This window comes from Rousettus aegyptiacus, unplaced genomic scaffold (genome assembly GCF_014176215.1).
Source record: "Rousettus aegyptiacus isolate mRouAeg1 unplaced genomic scaffold, mRouAeg1.p scaffold_m13_p_1, whole genome shotgun sequence".
NCBI lineage: Eukaryota > Metazoa > Chordata > Mammalia > Chiroptera > Pteropodidae > Rousettus > Rousettus aegyptiacus.
In genome coordinates this window covers 59,180,524-59,207,618 of record NW_023416284.1, presented here as the reverse complement: position 1 = coordinate 59,207,618, position 27,095 = coordinate 59,180,524, and the positions used below count along the sequence as shown (strand labels likewise).

Here is a 27,095-nt window from a genome sequence, read left to right as displayed (position 1 = left end):
AGCATTTTGTTATCTCTTCTGCTTATGTGCCCTTATCATAGCTCCAATTTTGGATGTCTTGTTTTTCCAATGAAGTTGTGAGCTCTTCAAGGTCAAGGATCATGTTTTCATGCTTCTTGTTTGACTCTGAAGTACATAACATGGTGTTGTGCCTCAGTAAGTCTCAATAAATATTTGTGGGGAAAATGCATTTATAAATGTGTAAGACTCAATGAAGTCCATTTTCCTAAAAACAGTTCTTCGTTGCTCAAGTAAGAAGGCATGTAAACTATAATTTACTGCAGTTGGTGTTTTTATTATTCTTTTCACCAATATACACATTCTAACATTTTTTTTTTTGACAACTGCTAGAGGAGACAGAAGGCATGCTTATCAAATTTCAGATGACACAAAATGAGAGGTAATAAATAATGCACGAGATGACAGAATCAAAACTAGACATGTTGGAACAAAGCAGATGACATTTAATAGAGATAAATACAAATTTGGACCTTAAAAACCAATAACCCAATTTAACACGGCTAACATCGATTTGTAAGAAAAAACTTGCAGGTTTTAATTGGCTGCAAGGCTGACATGAGCCCAAAGCGGTATATAGGACTCTGTTCATAGTTAGGGTCAGGGAACTAGGTGTCAGGTAAAGCATTTAGGCTCTCACAAGGCACAGACATGAATTAAGGTTGGCAAGTAGAGGTTAGTTGGAGGTGTATGGAGCCTCAGTTTGGGGTAAAGGAGTGAACAAAGTCCCATATTCTAACCTGGGCGAGCTCAGCATATGGGTCATCTTTCACCTATAGCAATAGTGGGAATATTCAGTGATTTATGACATGAGGCTGATGCAAATAGGGCAGCCTGGGTCCTCTTAAGAGTTTTGCCTCAGAAGTAGAACCTAGTAGGTCTTAAAAGTTTGTTATTTTACTTGTGGTCCCACTCCCCAGTGTCAGGGTCATAGCTGTCCTTCACTTAGACCCCTCATTTTTTGAAGGTGAGAAATGCCACATGATCTGGGTAAATTCGAGTTTTTACCCTTGGGAGAAGGGAGAGAAAGCAGATCATATCTTCTCTGGGTTCAGCTGGGACAACTGTTCCACCATCCTGAGATTGATCTGCTCCTAGAAACCCTCATTTCATAAAAACTGGAGTCAGAGTTCTGGCAAGAAGGCTATGACCTGGGCCTTGGCACCAGACCACTGAAAAACCAAATACAATATTAGTGTTAATGAAAGCCAAGAATCTGGAACAAGGGGTTTGCTATAGTCAGTGCAGGGCCAGACCACACAGGAGGAATTGTTTCTTTTCTGGATACCATGATTTAAAAGGGATAAAGGCAAACTGGTATTTATCGAAAGGAGGATGACCAGAATGTTGAATGGACTTAGAAATGAAATCACTAGTTATTTTTTGGGTGTTTCAGGCTTAAGTTCTGGAAGGTGTCAGGATGGAGAGTAGTATCAGCAAAAGAAATATCAGAACTATCTTCAGATATGTGAATATTAGCATGTTAGGTAATGTCAGAAGGCAGAACTCAGACCAAGGGTATTTAACCCCAAAATGAAAACCATCTTGTTCTTCAAAAGTGGAATACACTTTGTAAGTAAGTGAGGTTTAAAATGTTCAAGTAAAGATTCAATAACTATCATGGATGTTTTAGCTGGGATTCAAGAACATCGTGTAGGAAGTTAGATGAGAGAGTTTCTAAGGTCCCATTCAAATCTAATGTTCTATGATTTACCTACTCAATCTTTAAATTAGAAATGTACTATAGAGCATGAGGAAAGAGGGTTATTACCTGAGATTATTTTGGCGTTATAATCTGGTTTTTGAAGTGGATATTCCCCTCAAAAAGAGCAGAAGTACCATTAAGAAGGGAAAGGCACTTCCTGAGGGGTATGGGAAAAGAATCGCTCAACAGATATCACAGGAATTCCACGGAGTCTGTACAAACTGAGGGGAAGGCCAAGGAGGAGTTAGAAATTCTCTTTCTCCACGACAAGGAGTTCTGATGCTACACATCCAACACCGCACAAAGTGAGCACGTATCTATTGCGGGGGAAGCAAGATTGGTCTTTGCCTCCCTAACTCTGTGGTCCCTGGAGGTGAACACTCCAGAATCACAAAGTTGGTGAGAGCTGATTGTCCTTGAAATACTTTGAGTTCCTATGTCTCTATTTTTCTTTTTGTTTGTGCTTTTTGGACTCTTGCTCTTTTTTAGAAGACTGAAAGAAATACAATCTTTTTATAACCTCGAGTCTCACATGGGATGAGAGGTCATTTGCAGAGAAAGTCAAGGTAATGTGGACTTGGATGTACAGAGAGATTCTCAAGCTCAGACTGGGCGGGGGTGGAGGGGGGGGGTACCACGCGCTGAGCAACCTGAGAACAGGAGAGTAAGTACCAAGAGAGGTCAAAGTACTGATCTACAAAAGAATCATCCCAACCTTTGCCTGATCACCAGGAAGCCCTCCAGTCGCTCTATCCAGACTATGGACGCTCTCCAAGTTTGCCTTGGAGGCGTTGCGAGGTGTGCACCTGCGGCGAAACATAGGTAACGTCAGGTCCGGGCGACTCTTCATCGAGGTTCCCCCACCTACACCCACCTCTCGCGCTCACCCCCGCCACGGTCACCTCCTCCAGCCCCACTCCTCGCGCTGTGCTCTGCACTCTAACTCGCGCCGGGATTACCGCAAAAGCCAGGAGCGCCACGGTGGGTGCGCGGGCTGTGCGCGGGCCGGCGCCCGGAGCTCTGGGCATGCTCAGTCGCGCAGGCAGGGCTCCGGGCGCAAGCGGGTTCCTGCACCACATTCATCGGCTGCCAAGGGGAGCTGCCGGGCGCACCCGCCGCCGCTCCCCCTGCTGCGTCCTTGCCGCCGCCCAGAGACATGGCCACGCTCGGCCACCCCGCTGCCTTCGGCCGGGCCACCCATGCCGTGGTGCGGGCGCTGCCGGAGTCCTTGTGCCAGCACGCGCTGAGGAGAACCAAGGGCGACGAGGTGGATTTCGCCCGCGCAGAGCGGCAGCACCAGCTCTACGTGGGCGTGCTGGGCAGTAAGCTGGGACTGCAAGTGGTGATGCTGCCGGCCGACGAGAGCCTCCCGGACTGCGTGTTCGTGGAAGACGTGGCCGTGGTGTGCGAGGAGACGGCCCTCATCACCCGACCCGGGGCGCCGAGCCGGAGGAAGGAGGTAACTGCCTGCCCGGAGACGCGAGGGGCGCGGCCGGGGATGAGCGCTGGGCCCTCCCCTGCTGTCCGCGCCCGAGTTGCCTTGGGAATCGTGTAATTGGACCCCTGGCCAGCTCAAAACTTCCCATTTCGGGGAGAGGGTGTGTACCTGAGAGTCAGAGAGAGAGAGAGAAGTTCATTGTTCACGCCTCCCGGCTGTTGGCGCAGGTTGGCTGCCTTGGAGACAACCCGCTTGAGTGTGGTTTTGTGGACTCGGGCAGGTGGGTGGGGTGGAGAATCCATCTCGCAATCATTTTTTCTTTGTAAAGATTAAAAAGCAGCAAAGACAATGCAACTCTGAGTGTTTCCCAGGGGCATGGAGGGGTGGCGCTCCGGGCAAGCGGGTGGATGCAGGGCGAGGACTCCAGGAGACAGTGCCAATTGGTAACACTGGAGCCCCCAAGTTCTCCCCGAAGCTGGGAGGTGTCTGTGCCACAGACTTAGGGCGTCCCAAGTTACTTTACAGTGGTGGCAAGTGAATCCACAGAAAGGGACTGGCGAGTGAATGATATGCAAGGGGAGTGGTTTGTTGGTGAGCTGGGATGAATGTGCACATGTAGGCTAGACTTAAAACTGTACTCGGTGGTGCATGTGTGTTAATTAGAAACGGTTATTTCACAAATTCCATAATCTTTATTCTCAATGTTTTAGAACTCATGACAATTAAAGCTTTGTGTGTTCTCAGGGGACAGTGACTACTTTAAAACATCGCAGCTTGTGAAAATGGCTGTGCTTGCTTTAAATACAAGGTAGGTTAGTGGGAAGAGACGAGTAGAGTGAGATTGGATTTTAAAATGCCATCTGACCTGGGATTCTTCCCATTGACTTCTGAGAGCCCAGGCTCAAGACTCTGTGTTGCTATTGGCATTAAGAGGCATTGCGAGAAGCTGGTGGTTTCTTTCAAATCTGGAAGGTTAGGGATTCCCCACCCCCCTATTTTGTCTTTATTCAATTCATATTGCAAATGCCCCACAGAGCTTATTCTACACATGGTTCATTACTTAGTTGATAGAACCTTACAGGGTCTGTGAGAATAAGTATATTCCATTTAATTCTCAATGAGATAATCAGCTTTTTTTTCACCCTATTTTAGCAGAAAACCAAAAGAGTAACAGGTCCGATTCTCTTAGCTCTTTTATTTCCTTTGCCACACCTCTCCATCTTTGAGTCTGTGAGATGACGTACTCTACTTTAAAGTGATAAGCATGGAACCCCATTTGAATACTTTCTAATGTGTCCTAGGCCATATTTTATACTTAAAAGAGTAAAATAGATTTCAAAAACCATTTCAAAATGGTACCTATTTGATGAAGGTAGTCCAATTTCCTCTTAAGAGACTGTCACATATTTAATCATCCATTCCATTTTATTTCTCTAATAAAACTTTCTAAATTTTGGGCTTCCTGATGCTAAAGTGGGCAGTGATCTTTCTTCCTTGTCAGGTTTTTGAGGCATTCATTTTACATTAGCTTCACTCTAGTATCAGCCTGGTGGTCCACTGCTAGAGGTTACATAGTACAGTGAATAAGAAAATCAGACTGGGTTTAATTCTTTGGCCTGGAGAGTGTCTCTTGCCTCAGTTTTCTCTCTTATAATAATGATATTTTATAGAGTTGTTGCAGAATTTATTAATCCCCCTGAAATTTATAGGACTTGACATTCTATGAATATTAGTTATATTATTCACTTAACAATGGATCACGGAAGATTTTTTCTCCTTCTTGAGCAGTAAGAACTCTGTTGTACACTGTTGTAGTTAGAGTGACATTTCCCCTTCTGAGGGTGAAGGGGAGTCATCTTCACACCTTAGATTCCATCCTTATCTGCTCTGTAGTACTGCCTCCCAGCTTGAGTTTCCTGCTGGTGTGTGGTTTCTCCCAAAAATAACTTTGCCACTGCACATGATATGGCTCACCAGCATAACAGACCTTTCAGCCAGAGAGAGGAATACAGGGAATCAGGTTGGATGGGTTGCTTCTGGAAGGCAGGCCATGCAGAATAACTAACTCTCTTTGAAATCTTTCAGAGCACCAGTTCACTGCCCTCATTGGTGTCAATACATGCTTGTTGAATAAATGAATGAATGAATGAAATGCTAATTACCTAATACCAACAAGCTGACAATAACTACTTTAAGGTCCTTGTTGGATTGTGTGTATGTGTGTATATATATATAAATAAATGTTTCATGTGACACCTGCCTCCCTAACTGAAATTCCACAACAGCAGAGACATTATTTAAAAAGTATCACTGACCCCCTTGCCTCTTGTCTCCTCATTCACCATTCCATTCTCCATACGGTAGTCGAGCTGGTCCTTCTAAAACTCAAACCTATTCTGTCCCTCCTGCGATTAAAATTCTTGAGGGGCCTTTAATGAGCTTGATAAACTCATTGAGCTTAGCTCTGCTTGCCTTTCCAGCTTCACCTGTACCTCTGATCCCACCCCAGGTGTCTTAAGCTCACCATGCTATTGTTTTTCTGGGTGTGCATTTCTCCTTTGCTTGGGACACTCTTCTTTCTCTCTTCCATTTTACCTGGTTGTAATCATGCTTCAGTTCTCAGCTTACTATTACTATTAATATTATTAGCTAATCTTTATTCGGTGCTTGCCATTTGCTGGACATTGTACCAGATTTATGACATGCATTTCAATAAATGATCACATCAACTCTTTCAGCTCAATACTACCATTATTCCTATTTTAAAGCGATGAAACTGAGGCTTAGAGAGATTAAATAAATTGGCCAAGATTAAAGATTGGAAACAGTGAAACCAGGATTTCAACTCATCACCTTCCCAAGCATAGGCTTTGTTCTCCTTTTGTGAACACCTACAACCTTCTGTGCTTCCTTTTATGGTATTTATTATACTGCATGGTAATTGCCTGCTTACTGTTCAGTATCCCCCACTATTATGAAAACTATGAGGGCAGAGATCATGTCTGCATTGTTCAACATTTTATCCCCAAGGCCTTGAAAACAGTAGTTATGCAGCAAATGTTTTGTTGAACAAATGTGTCCATGATTTTAGTTCAACCTTAATTTTCCCTCCTTATGACATAGTTGGTACTTTGCAAGCATTCTCAATGAGTCCCAAAAGTTTCATGACAAGTGTGGGTGATTTAAACTGTTTTTTCACTCTCTGCCTTTCTCTGTCTCTGCCTCTTATTGTTGTTAGTTTGTTTTAATAAAATTCCTGAGAAGTTCCTTCTTAATAAAAATATCATGTTATATTTAATGACTTTTCTTCCTCAGAAGAAAAGACTGAGAACAGAACTCAAGAAAGTAAGCCTTCTATAAGAGCTCTTTGTTTGCCACAATGGGCCTCCAAAGGTTAATAAAACACAGACCCTGTCTGCAGGAGGCTTAAATTTTAGTTAAAAAACTATATATACAGAAAGTCAGAAAATAATGTTAGTTGTCTAATAACTCTTTGTATTCAGGAACATGAATATTTTAATATATTTAATACTTGGAAAACAAGTACGTTAGCCTTGATAAGCCAGTCATATTTTAAATGAATCTAACTTGACTTTTTAGAGGAAAAAAAAAAAGTCAATTTCTAAATGTCAAAGTCCTGTAAATAAATATCTAAATGCTGAAGTAAGACAAGTGAAAGGGTGGAAGGATTGGGTTTTTTTAAGAAAAATAAAATTTTTTGATAGATTATACGTGCCTGCAGTGACAAATTCAAAAGGCACAAAAGGATATGCATTGTAAGTAAGTCTCACCCTCCTCTCCCAACTCTTGTACCTGACTTCCCAGACCTTTTCCATAGGCAACTACTAATACCACTTTCTTCAGATTCCTTCTGGGTTTTTAGTACTTAATAAATGATAATTGACAAAGCTTATGCAAGCAAAATTGTGAAATACGTCCTGTGCTCTTTTGCCCTTCTTTCAGAGCGCTTTTGTCTTTTCCCAAGTACCAAGTATTAGTGTGTGGGATATTTTGTCTTGGAAAAAAAAAATCACACAAACTCATTCTCACAAAGTAATAATGGCTTTAATGATCCTTTCCTGGAGCATTTGCATTGTTAGAGACCTCTTTGAGAAGAAGGCAATGCTTAGAACAAGGTAATAAATCTCCAAAGTAGAATTAGATGTCAAGGTGGGGCATGTGGACATAAATGGAAAGGCTGAGAAATACATATCTAAATAGAAATTCCCCTTCTGATGGGGCACTTAACTATTCATACCTACGTATTTTAGCCCTGGGTTTATTCTTTGGTTAGGAAAAAGCATAATTATGCTAATCCCAGAGGCAAGGTGAGCATCAACATCATGTCTAATGACAAGTTAACATGTGCCAAGTTATGTGTGTATATAATTCCTAAAGGTGATGTTATTATTATGAGCTCTATTTAAAAGTAAGGAAACTGAGACTTAGGTAACTAGAGTTAAGTAACTTGTCCAAAGTCACACATAGCTAATAAGTGGCAGAACTGAGGTTTTCATGAAAATGTAAAGGTCATTTTTGCTTGAAGTGCTTGTTGCCAGTTGTGGTCAATCATAGCAGAACATTAAATCAATAGAGAACAGCTAGCTACCTGAATCCCGTTTGCACACACTAACTATATATAATCTAACTCGAGTGTTAACTAAGTGAATTATTTTACTTCCCTCCTCTCATAAATGAGAGTAGATTATTTTCATTTTGGTTCAAAATAATTCAGTCATTTACATGAAACCCCAAGATTGCCTAGGCACAGTTTATGCATAATTCTGTCTTATTTACCAGCAGACTGGAAGATTGCTTTTTTAAATGCACACATTTCCTCAAACTTCTGTTTAACTTAGGTGAGAAAACTGCTGTAAACCATAATTAGAAATTACTTTCTAACCAAGGTAGGAGGTGAACGGGTTGGAGGCTCTTCACATGGCAGCAGATTATCAGCTCTTGATAAATTGTCACCTGCAACTGGTTAGAACAACTGCTCCCTTTCAGGGTGTTTCTTTTTTCAACTCTTCTACATGGCCTTGGCAATAAACCTTTGGAAATTAATGTATCTTGGAAACTGGGATGCATCCAATAATGTAATCTATTTCCGTGCAGTTGATCTTAAAAGCCTTGAAAATAAAGAACATGATGAGTAGGGAGTGACTTCTATTAGATACTATTAGCGAAAATGAGCTTTCTGCAGACATTCCTAGAATCATTAGAGAATCATTATAAGACTAAGAAGACAGGGTTGGATCCCTTATAATTCAGATATGCTGGAAAATTGCTTGTGCGTGTTTTTGAATTCTTAATGATCTCAGATTTCTTCAAAATTAGTTTTATTACAGTAATGGTAGGTATTCATCTGTTACTATAAACCACAACACAGAGAAATCTACTTAAGACTTTTGAACAGACACATTTACTACCTTTGCATCATAAATAAATTATTCATGGCCTCTTATGAACCTCAGTATTAAGAATTGAGAGCTGGTTATTATTTTATTTTATGGCATTTGCTATTAAAATCTATAACTACTTCAGAAAGCCTAGTTTTCTAACTGGAGATCTGGGCATGTGGTAGAGTTCTTTCTCTTAATCAAGAGGTATCATAATTAAAGATAAAATAACAAATCTAATGAGAAGGAGAAAGGTTTCATTTATATCTTATACAGAACACAGTGCATCGTTCACCCCAAATAGTCAATAAATATTTATTTACCGTAATTAAATCCCCGATGTTCCATCAGAACACTCCCCTGACCTTTGAAGTTGGCTTCCCGTGCTTTCTCTAAACTGACATTAAGTATTAAATCTGTCAGAGCCCTCAGGCTCATTTCATAAACAAGTACTTTTCATTCGAACAGACAAGCAGGAATAATCTCAAGCAACAAATTCCATTAAAAAAATGTGTGCATGTAATGCCATCCTAGTTCACTTTGTCATTGTCATATAATTTAATATTTGAAAATGTATATTGTCTTCCTGAAGCCAAGTGCTAAAGGAGCAGTAGCATCACATGGAAAGGAATAAATCACCAGACTTTGGACTCCTGTTTCTATGTGTCTGGATCATCCAAGCAAGTATGACCAGAGAAATCAGCACAGCAGAATATGAAGGTAGAAGTACAAATTATTACAGAGTTGGTTTAATTTTGCCCAGCAAATTCATGTGGGCAAACATGACTACTTTAGGTTAGGAAATTAAAAGGAATACAACTTTTAATCTGCTTTTGCAGCTGGATGGACTTAAAGGGGTAAGTTGTCATTCCAATGAAAATGAATACATCAATATTTTGCTTGATTTGAATATGTGTAAGCAAATAAACCTTTACTTTTGTTAAATAGACTTCGATTCCTTTGTTTTTATTTTCTTTAAGACATATTAAAGTTTTCTAATTTGTTTTTGGCAGTAATTATGAGTGCCATGATTGCATTAAAAATGACCTTGCTTATGAAAATAAAGGAATAATAGTTGTATCACTCATACGTGTTTGTGCATTCAGCAACTGTCTCCTACTTTCCAGGACCAATGTTTGGTGCTGGGGAGATGTAAGTGAATTAGATTCCACTGTTTCCTGTAAAGACCTCACAGTCCAGCAAGGGAGGCAGGCCAGTGGCAGACACTCAGAACAAGAGGACAGGATTTATGACAGAACTCTGGTGCTATGGAAACTCCAGGAGGTGTGTTTGACCCACACCATGACTTCTCAGAAGAAGTGATGAGCTAGAAGTACCCAGGGGAAGGCAGTCTTCAGAGATAGAGGGCATTATGAGACAGTATGAGGATGATAGTACAGTAAGAATTAATTTCATTAATGTTGAGAAGGATACAGGATTTAAAAAAAAAAAAAAAAAGCCCTCTCTTTGCCCTCTCAGATCTCTGAGCTTTTGGATTCCAAGTTTGAAGTTCACTAAGAGAATCAAACCATATTTACTGTTTTGGGCCAAGAGGGATTTGGCCTGGAGGAGTTGGGGCCTAGCACACCCCATTTCTAACTGTACTCCCATCTTTTCTCCTACCACGTGCTCCATAAGGATCTGGCATCCTTTCCATGATTCTTCTCCAGAACAGTTTGGGAGCAATGTAGCCTTCTCTGGAGTGGACTGAAGCCCACTTTAAGTTTAAGACTCATTTTTTAAGATAGAATGTCATTTGACTGGGCAGTAATTTTTCCCCTTTGGTCAAAATTTGCCATATTAGGGTATGTCAGGCAAACCTGGCATGTGTAATATATAGCATACAGTTGACCTTTGAACAATGCAGGGGTTAGGGACACTGACCCCTGGACACTCAGAAATTCATGTATAACTTTTGATTCCTCAAGCATTCAGTTGTCCATCAGTATCTGCTGGCAATTGGTTCCAGGACTCCTGTGGATACCAAAATCCACAGATGCTGCAGTCCCTTATGTAAAATAGTGTAGAACACGTATACAGTTGTCCCTCCACATCTGCAGATTCCCAGCCATGGATGTAAACTACTGACGTGCGGTTGGTTGAATTCATGGTTATGAAACCTGGGGATACAGAGGGTCAACCGTATATTCATTGAAAAAAATCCACTTATAAGTGGACCTGCACAGTTCAAACCCATGTTGTTCAAGGGTCAACAGTATATAACCTTATCCATGTCAATGGCAAGTAACGGAGGACTATTTCCTATTTGATGTTTGTTAAAATTTGTTTTTATTCACAAATGTCCCCATCTTGGCAGTAGACACCTTTGAATCTCACACTAATGTGAATCGAGTGCAGCCTCAACTGAGCATGCGCCTGTAATCATGGGTTGCGTTTTGTACGTGTTGCAGTAGGCAGCATGGTAGGGATACAACACTGTTTAGGGGTTAGGGAACACTAGTTTTGATTTTTGCAGTGATTAGATCTAATAGTCTATCCAGCTTGGAGATGCTATACTTTCCTTTTGGAACTCTGGGTATCGTGGAATGGAAGTGGAGGGTGGGAAAGAAAAAGAGTAGATGGGGAGAAATAGAAGGAGAAATTATAATAACTTACATTCATGAGATGGGATTAGGGTTTGATGAATAAAAATATTGGATTTCATTCAACCTAAGACATTTTACTTGTTCTACTTAATTAACCAGTCATATAAACTCCTGCCTTGCTAATGATAATCCATTATGAAATGAAGTTGAATTTGTTAATTCTATTTCAGAAACTGTGCTTAACCATTTATATAGCACATTTGATAAATAATTTTTCCTATAGAAAACTTTAAATAAAAGCCATTAAAAGAGCATTAAACTCCTGCACCCACATAATTTCTAACATCACAAATCACTTTTATCCATGTCTACCAGTTGATGTTTCTGCAGTAAATATGAAGCAATGACTCAAAGAAATGGAAGGCAAGTAGGTCCAAGGTACATGCTGTGAGTTGTGTTTTCTGTTATAACTAGAAGTTGACTTGCCCATGGCCATTCTTTCTTATAAACATAGGTGCTGATTTCTGTTCCTGGTGCTAAAATTTGAGATTTATTTTCCAAATTTTGACTTTCGTCTTCCAAAACTGCATAGTTATATTTCTGAGTAAATACACAAAAGGCACCTATTTAAATGTAGCTTTTCTATAGTAAGCTATGTACAAAATTAATACGGTTAACACAGTAAGATTTTAATATAATTATTTTTTAAATTTGCAAATATGCTTGTCGTATGCTAGACATTTTTAGACTGAAATGATTAAGAAAACCTAGAATTAGTTAATTAAATAATCTCACTGCAGTTACATGATTATAGAAAAAACATCCATTTTATTATTATTTTTTTGTTTAGTCATAAGAGAACTATCATTTTATGAAGAAAGAATAATATAACTACAGTTTAGTTTTGTGTCATGTTCTAAGCCATTTATGATATAAACGTGTTTCCAGTTCAAGAGTTTTATATGGAAAAATTTAACTCTAGCGCTCTATTTTGAGATACTCAAACCATCTTTTCTCTTGCTTTTTAGTATTTTTCTAACTTTCTGTTTGCTGTCTTAGTTCTCCATCAAGGGCCTTGATTTTCCAACTCCCTTTTTTCTGAAAAATATAATGTTGGGAGAGAGATTGTCTCTAGTCAAAAAGGACACTGATTTCTTAATTTTTCACTGATACCCTCAAACTAAACATCTCTAAAGATTTAGGCTTCCCTTAATCTCCAAGCTTCCCAAGCTACCCACAATATATAAGCAGTTTAACTCTAAATAAAGCACAGCAACATAGTAAGGTCAGTATTGTTCCATGAAACTTTTGTTTTTGCAATTATTTTTTATGGTGGTGTTGGTTAACGAAATCTAATAAGTTTCAGGTGTACAGTTCAACAGTAAGGCGTATATATACATTGCATTGTGTGATCACTGCCTATAGTTAGGTCTCTCTCTGTCACCACATATTTGACCCCTTTTACCCCATCTACCTCCCCCCTCCCCACTCCCCTGACTCTCTAGTAACCTCTAGTCTATTGTCCATGTTCATGAGTCTCTGTTTGTCCTGTTCATTTGTTGCTTTTAGGTTTATATCCCACATATAAGTGATATCATGTGGTTTTTAACTTTTTCTGTCTGACTTATTTTGCTTAACATGATTATCTTGAGGTCCATCCATGTTGTCACAAATGGCAGTATTTCATCTCTTCTTATGGCTGAGTAATATTCCATTGTATATATTACCACAACTTCTTTAGCCAAACATCTATCATAGGACACTTCAGTTGTTTACATGTCCTCACTACCGTGAATAATGCTATGAACATCGGTGTGCAAATATCTTCTCGGATATGAATTTTCAAGTCTTTGGGGTAAATACCCAGTAGAAAGATTGCTGGATCATATGGTAGATCCATTTTTAGTTTTTTGAGGAAACTCCATACTGTTTTCCATAGTGGCTGTACCAATTTGCAGTTCCACCAGCAGTGTATGAGGGTTCCTTTTTCTCTGCATTCTCTCCAATGTTTGTTATTACTTGTCCCGTTGATAACAGCTTTTCTAACAGGTGTGAGATGATATTTCATTGTGGTTTTGATTTGCATTTCCCTAATAGCTAGCGATGTTGAGCATCTTCTCATATGTTTGTTGGCCATTTGTATGTCCTCTAGGGAGAAGTGTCCGTTTAGGTCCTCTGCCCATTTTTTAATTGGATCATTTGTTTTTTTGTTGTTATTGAATTGTATGAGTTCTTTGTATATTTTGGATATTAGGCCCTTATCAGAGGCGCTGCTTGCAAATATATTTTCCCATGTGGATGGTTGTCTCTTTACCTTGTTGATGGTTTCTGTTGCTGTGCAAAAGCTTTTTAGTTTGATGTAGTCCTATTCATTTACTTTCTTTGCTTTCACTTCCCTTGCCTTTGAGGCCAAATTCATAAAAACCTCTTTAAGTCCAAGATCGATAAGTTTAGTTCTTATGTTTTCTTCTATGCAATTTATTGTTCCAGGTCTTATATTCGGGTCCTTAATCCATTTTGAGTCAGTCTAGTCTCATTCTTTTCCAGGTAACTTTTCGGTTTTCCCATCACCATTTATTGAAGAGGCCTTCCTTTCTTCACTGTATGTTTTGGCTTTTTTTGTTGAAAATTATTTTCCCATATAAATATAGGTTTACTTCTGGACTCTCGATTCTGTTCCACTGGTCTGTGTGTCTATTTTTCTGCCAATACATTGCTGTTTTGATTATTGTCACTTTGTAGTATAATCGAAGTTGGGCAGAGTGTTGCCTCCAGCCTTGTTCTTTTTTGGCAGGATAGCCTTGGCAATTTGGGGTCTTTTGTGCTTCCTTACAAATCTGATGATTTATTGTTCTATTTAATTAAAAAATGTCAATGGAATTTTGATGGGGATTGTATTAAATCTGTATAATGCTTTAGGTAATAAGGTCATTTTAACTATGTTGATTCTTCCAATCCAAGAACACAGAATATCTTTCCATTGTTTTGTATCTTCTTCGACTTCTTTTAATAGTGTCTTGTAGTTTTCATCATTTGGGTCCCTCACACGTTTTGTTAGATTTATTCCTAGGTATTTTATTCTTTTTGTTGCAATTGGAAAAGGAATTATTTTTCCACTTCTTTTTCTGACACTTCATTATTAGAGTATAGGAATGCTATGGACTTTTGAACATTAATTTTGTATCCAGAAACTTTACTGTATTTATTTATTGTTTCTAGTAGTGTTCTTGTGGAGTCTTTAGGGTTTTCTATATAGAGAATCATGTCTTCCACAAATAGTGACAGTTTGACTTCTTTGTTTCCTATTTGGATGCCTTTTATATCTTTCTCTTGTCTGATTGCACTTGCTAAGACTTCCAATGTTATATTGAATAACAGTGGCGATAGTGGACAGCTTTGCCTTGTTCCTGATGTTAGAGGGAAGGTGTTTAGTTTTTCAGCATTAAATATAATGTTGGCTGAGGGTTTGTCACATACAGCCTTTATTATGTTAAGGTACTTTCCTTCTATGCCGATTTTGTTAAGTGTTTTGATCATAAATGTATGCTGTATCTTGTCAAAGGCTTTTCATCTATTGATATGATCATATGATTCTTTTTAATTTGTTTATGTGGTGTATCACATTAATTGTTTTGCATATGTTGAACCATCCTGTGTCCCTGAGATGAAGCCCACTTGATCATGGTGTATAATCTCTTCAATATTTTACTGTATTTGGTTCGCTAATGTCTTATTCAGGATTCTTGCATCTGTGTCATGAAAATTTTTTTATTTGTATACATTTGTGTTTGTAAGTGTACTAATTATATATTATAAATATGTTTCTTACTCTGGGTCATGGTAAAAAAATGTGAAAATCCAGTGTATCTCCTTTCAACCAGATTACACCACTTAGCCTCTTTATAGAAATTCTGGAGGGCCATGTCTATTGGCTAGTGGGTTCTGGAAATCATAGTCAAAATCTCAAATGTTTCTTATGCACTCCTGATTTCTACTTGCGTAAGCTGACTTTTTCTAGTGATGATGTCCTGGCTGTTTGAATCCCTGTGCATCCAGAAAAAAGAAAGAAAGAAGGAAGGAAGGAAAGAAAGAAGGACGGAAAATGAGGGAACATGAGGAGGAAGAAGATTGTCAGTTTTGCTACTTGCTAGAAGCTGATTCTACCTCTCCTTCTTTGGTGACATTCTAAACCAGTTAAGGGAAGGTTACATTGATTAATACGGAAAAGCACAGTTTCCATGTGAACGTGTATCTTTTTCATTTTTTCAGAGTAGTAGCGACAGCACACTCTGAACCGTTTGCATCGGGAGGGCTTGCACTCTCACATCTCTCTAACAGCAGCCTCCAGGTGGGGATGGAAACTTCGAGCACAATTTTTTTTGTTCAAAGAACCCCAGAATGTGTCAAAACACAGAATGTGCTAAAACAATTATAATGTTTATGTCATTCTCAAACCACTGCCTAACAGTGGAGAAAGAACCTTGAAAATCACTGGTTTTACCATTTTTTCTTCATATTTCTGCAACACTAAATAGGTGGAAATGTATCATTTATCCTTTATGGAGGAATGCTCAAAAGAAATTTAAATCTTTTCCCCCAAGTAACTCATTTCAGCAATATTTGATGGTGATGGTACCCATTAAGTATGAGATATTTGGGTTGACTACAGGTTGTAGCTCATTCTGATAGAGTGTATTTGGCTAATTAGTACTGAGATGGTCTGTGACTACAGGGAAACAGAGCATCCGATTTTCAGGGTAACCCCCTTTTCACAGCTGAGCTGCCTAGTAGTAAGAGTGGAGTGTACTCCCTCACACGTGCTCTTTTGTCCCACCTTCCAAAAGGAGTGTTTTGAAAATTTTGACAAAAGACATTAATAACAGAGGCAAACGATGCGTGGCTGTGACTGGAGAAATCGTGTGTTTGTAGGAATAGGGCACAGAATTATGCATCTTAGAGCTGTAATTACATGAGAAAAAAATGGGTAGTGTGATTGTCATGTTCATGTCTGCATTTTTCTTTGTGAGCAATGAGCTGGATAACTGAAGTCTCTGAGTAGTTTGCAAGAAAACTGAGGATCAATATTGCTTCCAAACTGGACCCTAGAGAGAAACTTCTTGGTAGGGGTGTAGGGAGTAATAGGGATTTAAGTGAGAACATTTTCTTGAAAGTAAACACAGGAAAACATTCAAGATAGAGCTCACTGGCCTGAATGCAGCTGAGGGCTCCATTATGAATCTGTACAAGCTCCTCGAAACGCTTGCCCTGAGGTCAGCCTAATGACTGGAAATTTTACCAATGTAACAGCTACTGTCCCATGGCCTGTTTTAAAAATACCCATACACACAGAGAAGGAGAGAGGAAGGAGATGGGGGAAGATAATATTTATTCTGAATCAGGTTTGTATAAAATCAGTTTTCTAACAATACCCTGGTAGTAATATGGGTCATCAAAAATGATTAGAGGGATTCTTGAGTTACATGGTTTTGGTGCACCACTAGCCAGGAGAAATATGTTTTTAAATGAATTCTGCTTTTTCACTGGGCTCTTTCAGTCTGTGATCACTGCCATGTCACCCTCCCTGCCTCTCAAAGTCACCTTTTTCTAGAGCATCAGTAGAGGAGAGAGAGCATATACAGTTCCTGGACTTCTGCCTTTCTTTACACCCCTCTTGTTTGACAGTTCCTATAACACCATAAATTTGTTCTCATATTCTGGGTCTGGATAGTGATTGTCAAATTACAAGTTTCAATGCTTAAGTAGATCATAAAGTCAACCTACTGGGTCAACTTCACTTTTTGTTTTTTTGAGAATCCAATAGAAATTATTAGATTGTGTGCATTACCCATAAGACAACAGGTTTATTTCATGTAACCTTTGTCTCATTTATACACATACATGCATATACATGTTCCCATATGTATTGTGGATTCCAATGTAAAGTGTATTTCTTACTGTGGGTTATTGTCATTGAAATAAAGTTATCTAGGAAACTAACAAAACTTAAATAAACTATTATTTTGGCTTTTGTTGAGAATCTTTACTGTTTGCAGCAACAGTAGAATTTTGATATGTGTCAAAGGCACTTGACTTTCATTGAGCAGTGGGCAGTTTGGTCTCAGATGCTCTTTCTATTACTTAGTAGGAAGGTAAAACCACTCATCTAAATGCAGCAAAGTGAAAGAGATTTAGAGGAAGAGAAGAAAAGCAAACAGTTTGAAGGTAGTGAAAATTTTGTGGAAAGTCTTAGGTTCTTCTCAGTGAACAGGCATCTTCAAATATCAAGGACTCCTTCACATAAATTCTATAGGATACTTCCATACACTTAAAAGTAATACGTTCATTTGTAAACCAAATTCTGATGTTGTTATTACAGCCCAGGATGGCAAGTATTCAGGAAGCACATCTCTTACTAAAAGTGCCACATTAGACCCTAGTACATTTTTATGTTTTTTTGGCCCAAGCCTCATTTCTACTTATTTTTCTTTCCCCTGCTCGCCACCGATCTGCCCACCTGCATCTTCAGCTTGCTCCACTCCCCAGATCTATAGTCACCTGAGATGCCAAAGTATCTCTTGTACTTCAATCACCATCATCTCCAGCAGGCACATCTCTCACACAGAGCCTGGTTCCTAGAGATATATGCTTTTGAACTGGCTCAGGAAGCACACTGGTTCTTGCAACACTCCTTGAGTTGTGCATGCTCCTCCTTTCCATGTGCCCCGACGGTGGAAGAGGACAGCTCTGAATTCAAGTTGTGGTTCCACTACTTATTAGCTACGTCGCATTGAGCATGTTGAGCTTCTGTTTCATCATATGTAACAACTAGCAGAGTTTGAACGACCCTATAACTTTGTTATGATAACTAGATGCATGAATATGTTGAAGTGCCTATAGTACCATGCAAGAGTAGCAATTTTATCAGTGATCTGTCCTCTTTCTGCTGTTGTTTGCTGCCTGTCTTTCTAGAGAGCAGTCATTCAAGCCCCTAAGAATTGATGCTGTGCTTTTCTCTTGCTATTTCCTTTCCCTGAGAATTGGACACTTCTATGCCTTTGGCTGTGGCCTTGCTGCCTATGACCTGCCCAGACATTGAGACTCTGCCTAGCAGTCAGGATACATGGCTCTTGTGCTTTGAACTTCTGTGCAGACTCCACCTGAAACCTGCCAGGAGATTGAGAAGACCATTAGAAACACCCATTTGAGCCTCAGGGGGCAGCTAGGCCAGTCCCCCAGCACCCTGTGCTACTGGGAAGGCAGGTGCTGGCCTTCTCTCCACCTCACCTTTTTAGGAGTAAGTCATCTTACTTAACCAAATCAAAAGATACTGCCCTTTCCATAATTTCTTTTCATCGTTCTGATCTTCTGAGTGACTGAATACTTAGAGAATCTGCTTTTAAACCTACCATTTGATCTTGAATTGGTCATGTATGGGTGTTCAGATTTGAAATTCATATTTCCAACTTCTTTACAATTTTAATGTTTTCCATTTTTTAAGAACTTTTAAAATTCTTTTCATTGCAAGGTGAAATTCTCCCTGGCACTTCTCAGTTACATCATCTTGGGCACTTGACAAGTTTCAGTTTTGTGTAAAATATCTTTCTGCCCACTTCCCAAGGATGTTGAAGATCAAATGTTCTGAATGCTGTGATGCCCTTTACAAATGCAATTACAGTGGTAACATTGTTACTATGAGTGATAGATCGTACATAATGGTAATAGTGACATTATTATTTATGGACTGGAGATGGCCAGCTTATTCTTAATGATGTTTCTGACTGACTAGATTTGGCCAATATCTCTCACATTGTGACCATTAAGCTCTGACAACCCTTTGAAAGGGACCCTGAAAGAAAAAGCCTACTCTTAGAAATATTCGGTCAACTCTAAAGACCCAGATCTACTTCTCATTAGCAAGGTGAACTTGGGCAAATAACCTTTGGGTCCAATTTTGTCATATGTAAAAAAAGGTAACATGACTTTTATTCAATCAATAAGCAATTATTGTTGAGTGCCTGCTGTATGTTAAACTGGGATAAAGTAAACGAACAGTGTAGTTGGGGAGATAAACAAAATAAATAATCACAAATATATGTGTACTTAAAAACAGTGGTAAATGCTGCAAAGGATAAAGAAAAGGACAACTTGCCTCATAAGGCTGCCTCTGAACTCAAAACTCAGTACCCGTAGGACCTGAGCCACAGAATGCCCTGCCACAACACCTAAAGATGGGTCCCCAGTCCCATAATACTCTGCAGAAGCCTTAGAACTAGCCCTTGGAGTCCCCGGCCTGCCTGAGGTGGCTCTCAGACCATTGATAGCAGAATCTACAAAAGTGGCACAGAGTGTGCCAAGCTTTTTACCCATGTTAATGGACTAGCTAGTTTGTGGGATTCCTGGGAGAGGCCTCTAGCTTTGAGAGACCCAGGAAACCAGGAGACTAATCTATCAGAATATGTACCCTATACCTAGAATTTAGGAGGTGGGTAGGCTCTAAGCACACACATGACTCCCACTTATTGTGTGCTGTGCATGCTTCTTTGTTTACCCTACTTCATCTCATCCATACAATTCCCTGCATTTTATAGATGGGGAAACTGAAGAGAGGTTACATGACTACTTAAGGTCAAATAGTTACTAAGTAGTGAAGCTGAGATGGGAGCCAGGTCTTTCTGACTGCAAAGCCCAGGCAATTGGCCACTATACTACAGAGAAGGCACAAACCACCATGCCAACTTTTAGAGAATATGGGTTAGTGAGACCCTATTGATGCAAGGACCACAGCCACAGTCTTGATGCTTCCAAGAGGCAGCTGTCACATCCATTAGTGAGGACACAAATAGAAATGAGAAACAAAGGCTTCTCTTTCTAAAGACAGGGATTCAGCTCAGCAACTACTCATCCCTCTACCCCTCATCCATGAGGCTAGCCCGGAAACCTTCCCCACCCAAGAGAATCACAGAGGGCCTGACCGGTGTCTTCAGATACGTTTAGTCTGGGCTTGACATTTGTTGACAGGGTTCCTTGCCAAAGAATTTAACAACCATGGAGAATCTTGACCTTAACTGTTACATAGGAGAGCATGCTGATTAAGTCTGAACAGGAATCCTGCTCAAGGGGCCATTGCTTCCTGCCTCTTTGGAATAAAAAAATAAGGATTAATTCCATCCATGTGCCTACATTAACTCTTGTTCAGTCTCTCCAGAGTGTCATCAAAGGGAAAATTACATGAAAAATACATAAAAGATAGGGACACAGATTTCCACTATTCAGGAATAGATATATGTTGCCCTAACTCTGTGTGTGTCTCAGTTTGTAACATAGACTCCAAGTCAACAAGATAAATAATCATACAATCCACAATACAAGAAATAACACAACTTGGCTAGTTCCTGTGCACCAGCATTTTGGTTGAGAGAGTGGGACTGCACATAGAAGTATGTCTGGACATTGTTCTCCCAGTATCTTAGAGGAGGGAAGGTAGGATGACACGCCCAGTTTTGAGTTCCAGCATCCTTCAACCCCACAACTAAGATGCTTAATTTTTGTGATGGCTTGAGTAAGCCTTTGGCTCCTTGCTCTGTCTCTCTCTTCAGTCTTGCTCTTGGGACCAATGTTACCCATATTCAAGAGAAATCAATGCATTACCCATGCCATTGCTTCTGTTTGTACAGCTCCGATTTTGTTCTTACGAATAGTCTCTCTCCCTTCTGTAGAGGACTAGAGTCCTGCCCTTGTACCCTAGCCCCATGGGGACCTGCCTCTGTCATCTTTGACTTCTGGACCATGTAGTCTGCCTGTCTCTTCACCACCACATCAGCTTACACGTGTCAAACTCACCTCCCAACCTGTGTGGACTTTCACCCACCAAATACGTGTTTCCACGTGCCTAGGCCTAGGTTTCAGGTTCCCTCAGGACCCCATCCAGTGCAAACCACCTTCCCTCTGTTAATCCTTTCATTCACAATGTGTTTCTTGTTTCTAAGCACTTTCTTACCAACTATGTTGGCCCTATTTGAAGCTCTTGGAGCAGTCTGGCTATCAGCAGGGCAAATTAAAGGGCCCATTGGTCAGTGATCTTTTTTGTTGTTGGCCTTGGTCTGATATGACCATTGCTCATTTCATATGCTAAAATTGTTCCCTGGTTCCATTAACTGGGTTTATATCTTGATCCCCTTTGCCGATTTCTTGCCTGGATTCCCATGAAAGACCTCAAGATTGATTTTGTATGAGAAAATCTCTGAAACTTACTACTAATCCATCTGGTGCCACGTTGTGCCAGGCCTCTCATATATCTCATATATCTGCTTGGTAAATGTGCCAGGCCAAACACCAGCCTGTCTTATACTTGGTTAACCTATCATCCAGGTCCCTTTTGCTGGAGCCTCTGATGCTGCTGCCATTCTGACTCTTCTTCCTTCTGCCGACACTTGGAACCATCCCTAGTCACTGGCCTTGCCCTGGTGGACGAGTCTGCTTACTCAGATTCAACACATGCTCATATGTTTTAAAATTTTTATTAGGTTCGACCTATTAGGAAGTTTAGGGTAAGGTGACTTGACAGTATACCCTTAATTTTTCTTCTCCTTCTCCAACTCCTGTAGTAATTAGCTATCAATTAAATGCTACTTTTCTGGCTCAGTTTAATAAATAAACTGACTTTAGTACAGTTTAATAAATTGGCATTTGCTGGTAGAAAAATAATCTTACTCTGTTTAATTAAACAAATTAAAATGTGATTGTCTCAATTGTCAAAACTGTTTTTATAGATTTCCTGCATTTTGTGTTGTTTTTGTAGAAGAAAAATTATTCACATTATTGTAATTCCATATAGTTCAAAACTAGAACAAAGGAAGTGATGCAAATCCTTTAGCAGAAAGGTCATTTGAGTCATTGGAGTGTCCTGAACCACAGTGGGGACTTATGGCTCCTGTTGATGCACGACACATTTCTTCAAATTATGACACCACTCATTTATGTAGATGTTTTTCATGTGAATATTTGCACCGAAGGAGAGCAATAGAGAGACATTCTCTTGTAAACAAAGGTGGGTGGTGTGAGGAGGAAATGAATACTTCATAGAACTCTAAAATAAACCAGATTCTCAGAACCTCTCACTCAATAATTCCTGCCATTCTTTATCTTTTAGAACAGAGGCGATTGAAAGAATTAAAGAGCAGAATTATCAATAATAAATTCTAATACGTATTCCAGATAACAGCTTCAAACTAATAGACCTTGATGTTCTTATAAGAAAAGATGGTGACGATTCTGGCTTCTGATCATAACTGGTTGATATTTACTACTGAACACACGGTACTGTACAAGTTCTCCATGTTTTTCTCCAGTTGATTAGAATAAGTGATGAATACAGGGACAGAGCCGGCTCGTTTTGATGATTGAATGTGAAGGAAGAGGGTAGTTTTGCAGAGGAGAAATCTTTCCAGTATTTCCATTGAGAATTAGCCTATGGATGAGGAAATTCAGAGAACAAAGGCCAGTGTAACTTTTGGTTAACATTTTGCATAATTCGGACTGACTAAACTTACAATTCCTGGTAACTCAATTTGAATCTTTGGCAAGATTTGGAACTAGATAGAGAGATATCAGATCTACCTCCAGGCTAAGATGAGCAATCGTATGGTCGGGTCAAAAATTCTAGTCAGATTTTTTATGGTTGTTGCAAACAACAGAGATCTAGCCACGTCTAGTACAAGGAAAAGGAGGAAAATTGCAAGGATATACTCAAATTGAAACCACAAAATCATTAGGAATGTGAAATTTCTCTTTGTCCTCATGCTTCCTCCATTTCTGTAGATTTGCTTCGTTCTGTTCTGTTTCCTCATAACTTTAGCTTCCTCGTGATCCAGAATTTATCTCATATCCCTTTCACTTAGCTGCCATATCAATCTGACTTAGACTTCCAGTTTCTTAATTTCATATTCCCAAATGGGGAGTCTCATGGCCGTATATTAAATTTTTGAGCCAGACAACCAAGTCATAGGTAGTGGATGAGCCTAAGAATAGTCTGGGTTTGTGCTAGGAAACCAATATTTGTTCAATCTGCTTCGAAGTCAAAGGCCAGAGTAAGTTTGCTTATAGCAGCAGAGTCTGTGGACAGGGCAGATAGATACTTGCATATGAATAAACAATGGTTGGTGTTTTAAGGATAGCTAGCTTCCTCCTACTAGTAACTGAATCTGAACACTGCACTGTAATGAAAGAAAAAAAATGCACTGGGTGAGGAGACCACAGGCTGGTCTCTTTTCCCTCCAAGTTTTGAAATTCAACGATGATGACTTTTTCTCTCTTGTTGGAAGGTGGCCTGTCCTATATTCCTTCAGTGAGAACACTTCTCTCCTGTCTCCAGGTAAAAATTAAGACATAAAAAGCTGCAAAAAAAGTGGTGACTGAGAAGAAAGAGGGCAAATGGGACAAGGGAAGAAGAAGAATGGGGGGGTGGCAAGCTGACTGGAAATGAAATCCTTGATTTCCAGTCAGAAACTTGATATCTCCAGGATGCTAAGCCATAAATTAGATCACCGGGTTTGAGGGAGAGGAAGAAGGAAGGAGGTAGGCTAAAACAAGAGGAAAAATAAGGATTTCGAAAGAAAGAATATTTCATGGTGGGCCCCAAAGGTAGGAATTCCACCTTGATGTCTTTGAAATAATATTGCCTAGAGATAAGAGATAAAGTGGAATTGAAATGGAGATGAGCAACTGAGCTAAGCTGGCTTTCAGCTTTCCCTCTTCCTAAAAGCACTCCAAGTTCATGAGCTGTCTCTGGGGCAGTACAGCTCAGCATGAGTGTCTCAACTTCTAATCAGCCCCAATTAGACATGTACCAGAAAACAAGCAGTTGGATATTCCAGACATCTGTACTATTTTAGTACAGATGTAATATTTTAGTTTGCCATTCTAAACAATGGTCAGAGTTGGAGATGATATTTAACTGTTGGAATAAATTCATCTGGCTTTAAAACATGATACTTCCATTGAGTGTGCATACCCATTAGAAAGGAGAGAAAGATCTCTTTACTCTTTTGTGTATCTTCATTTGCTTCTAACATTAACCATCTCTTCTAATTTGATGTCCTATGGTCTGGTCTGGGCTTGGGCACAGTGCTTACATTGCATGAATCACTTTTACCCTTCTTTCTTGACAATTAAAAAAAAAGAGTCTGCTTGCTGAACTCCTGAATTCATTCTACTAAACCTAGCTCAGACATTCCTCATCCTTAAAGCTTTCGTTAAATCCTAAAGTTATTGTGTCTCCTGTACTTTAGTCAGCACACACCACTCTGTATTGTAGTTTCTTATTTGCATGATTGTCTACCTCAGTAATCTCTGAACTCTTTTCCTATATCACCTGTGACTTTTTCACTTCTGAGCCTCCAACACTGAGTGAGGTGAATGGCACACAGTCAGTAATCAATGAATGTTAGTTGAATTGAAGGGACTTTATATGTTCGATACATGTTAGCATTCACAGTAGTCTCTGGACCCATTCTCATAGGCGGTAACTTTGGTGTAGTGGGAAGAGCATGGGAGTTGGAGTCAGGACAACTGTGTCCCAGTCTTGCCTGTTCCCTGTGTGGCTTTGGTCACAGTCTGAGCTTTGGTTTTCTCATATGTATAATAAGGGTAATGATTCCTGTTGCTCAAGGCTTTTGTGAAGATGAAATGAAAAAAATATGAAAAGCCTTTGTAATGTTAAAGTGCTATATATAGGCAAGATATAAAAATCATCCTTTTGGAAAATCAGAAAATAATTCCCCTTAGATGTGTGCTCCAAGACAAACCTGTCTTCTCCTGAATCCTGCTCTGTCGCAAACATGTCATAGAGTTGAAAGCCATGCTGTTGTAAGAGCAGTAAATACAAAACGTCTGGTATTGTGCCTGGTGTGTAGTAGTCACTTAGTGAATAACAGCTGCCATTGCTGTTACTACTGCTATTATTAGGATATGTAGCATTTTTTAAGTTGGCTCTAAGTAAAGCAGTTGGGTTTTCTGAAAAGAGTAGCAAATCTTCAGTCTTTATATAGTTCTGTACGAGCGACTGATTTCTTGGCTCCTTTCTGCATGCTCTAATCTTTACTCGTGTGCTGTCAGGTTGACTTTAAGTGCAAAGAAGAGGAGCTGTAAAAATTCAGGTGAGCATTGCTATCCTCTTGAGCATGCACTTTAATTCTCTTATTATCTATGTCTGTCAGACAGTGGAGTCTCTACTGAGAATGGTAAGGCTATAAAAATGCCTGCATTTATCTGCAAGGCTGATAAGCTACTTTATTTGGAAGTCAAGGTGGAGATGGAAACCTTTCAAGTACTCGATGCCATTGAGCCTTGTTAATTTGTGAAAAGGTTTCGTACTTGCCCTCTTTCTATTTTTTTTTTTAACCATTCTTAATTTTCCAATCCTGCTTTTTGTTGGCTTCAAATGTGCTCACCCAAGTCCTGCCAACTTCAGTTGGAGGAAATATATTTCCGAGCTTAGTTGGACATCAGTTTTTTTTGGTCCCTGCCCAGATATTTGACAGAGAAGGCAGTGTTAGGGGGTTGCTGGTGTCTAGACAGTAAAATCAGAAACTGTGTAATTTATGTTGTATTACAGACATCCACTTCCCGGATTGGAAAACGGAAACTGGTTTTTATCTAAGGAAGTTACATTAAAAACCAAAGCCCCCGGGTATTTCTGACCTATGAAAAGTTGGAGCTTGAATAGTTTTACATAACATTCTCCAGCTCCTTCAAAGATGAGTTATTGAGAGTATTACTGTGTAGAGCCAGGGATGAAAAATAAACTTCGAAGTTTCAGGAGATAATTCATAGAACTATATACTAATTCGTCCTGACTGCTTGCCACTGATTAGACCCCAGTAAGCTCACAATGCAATTGGGGTATTATTATTCATCGATTTCAGTGGGATATTGGAAAGTTGGAGAGGAGAGAGGCTAATAGCCAGAGAAGATGGAGTTGTTTCGAAGTGTAAAGAAAATTAAAGATTTGACCTGGGGATCAAAAATAAAAAACAAAAAACGAGAAACAAACCAGACTTTCCCTTAAATAAAAAAGCATGCTCTTGACTAAGAGAAAGTATAATAAGGAATTTAAAGTGCCTCAATTATACCACAATATTTTGTGTTTCTTTTTTGGTTAATGTTCATAAACATTGGAGACTCAGTATTCATTTTTGTGGATACTATCGAAAGACAAAATCTTAATAAGCTAGTCAGAAGTTATGTGGAACTAAAGGTTTTTAAATCTAATTATAGCTTTTGTTTTGTTTTGACATGGACAATTATCCAGATCTTCAATTACAGCTCTGTATTTCTTTTGAAAAAGTATAAACTCCCCTATGCAGAGCTATGACACATCATATCAAAGGCTGCTATCTGATTGTTTAGAACACATGCATAGTCTTATTAGTATTATAAATTAAACTTGGCTTCTCTAAAATCCTTTTATTTTTTATTTTTTAACATTTTTAAAATACTTTTATTAATGTCTCTTAAATAGGAAAATTAATCATCCAACTTTGTTCATTACCAAGGAATTGTCTTGTTATCCTCATCAGATACTAGGCTACTCCACTATAGTTAAATCTCAGCTTCATAGTCTTCACTGGATTATACCTGGGTCCTAACAGGTGCTCAACAAGTGTTAGTTGAACTGTATGTTCAGTTGCTTCTAAATCCTCCATAGAAAGCACCTTTTAATGTGCAGTAGCTAGACAATTAAAGTTTGTTTTAAAGATCAGATAGTTTCAGAAATATTTGATATTAGATATTAGAAAAGAAGAAAAAGAGTATGGTGTAGAATGTATCGATTGCTAAATACTAGTGATATGTATAATATGCAGAACTCTCCGTAGCAGGCAGGGATTGTGATGAAAGCCTTTTCCATAGCATTGTAGCCCTTAGGCAGGAAGAATTGGAGATTGGAATTGCATCAAATACTTGGGAAGCTGAATTCACTTGCTCAACATGTC

At 39.3% G+C, this 27,095-nt stretch overlaps 1 protein-coding gene across 1 annotated transcript in view; it reads left to right on the top strand.

Annotated features, from left to right (window-relative positions):
- Positions 1 to 2,709: 2,709 nt before the first annotated feature.
- DDAH1 (dimethylarginine dimethylaminohydrolase 1) overlaps positions 2,710 to 27,095 on the top strand; it is a 124,200-nt gene continuing 99,814 nt past the window's right edge. The window contains exon 1 of the mRNA XM_016146039.2: positions 2,710 to 3,182. Within this exon, the coding sequence (XP_016001525.1) occupies positions 2,880 to 3,182 (303 nt within the window). The 5' untranslated portion in view covers positions 2,710 to 2,879. The remainder of the gene's footprint in view (positions 3,183 to 27,095) is intronic.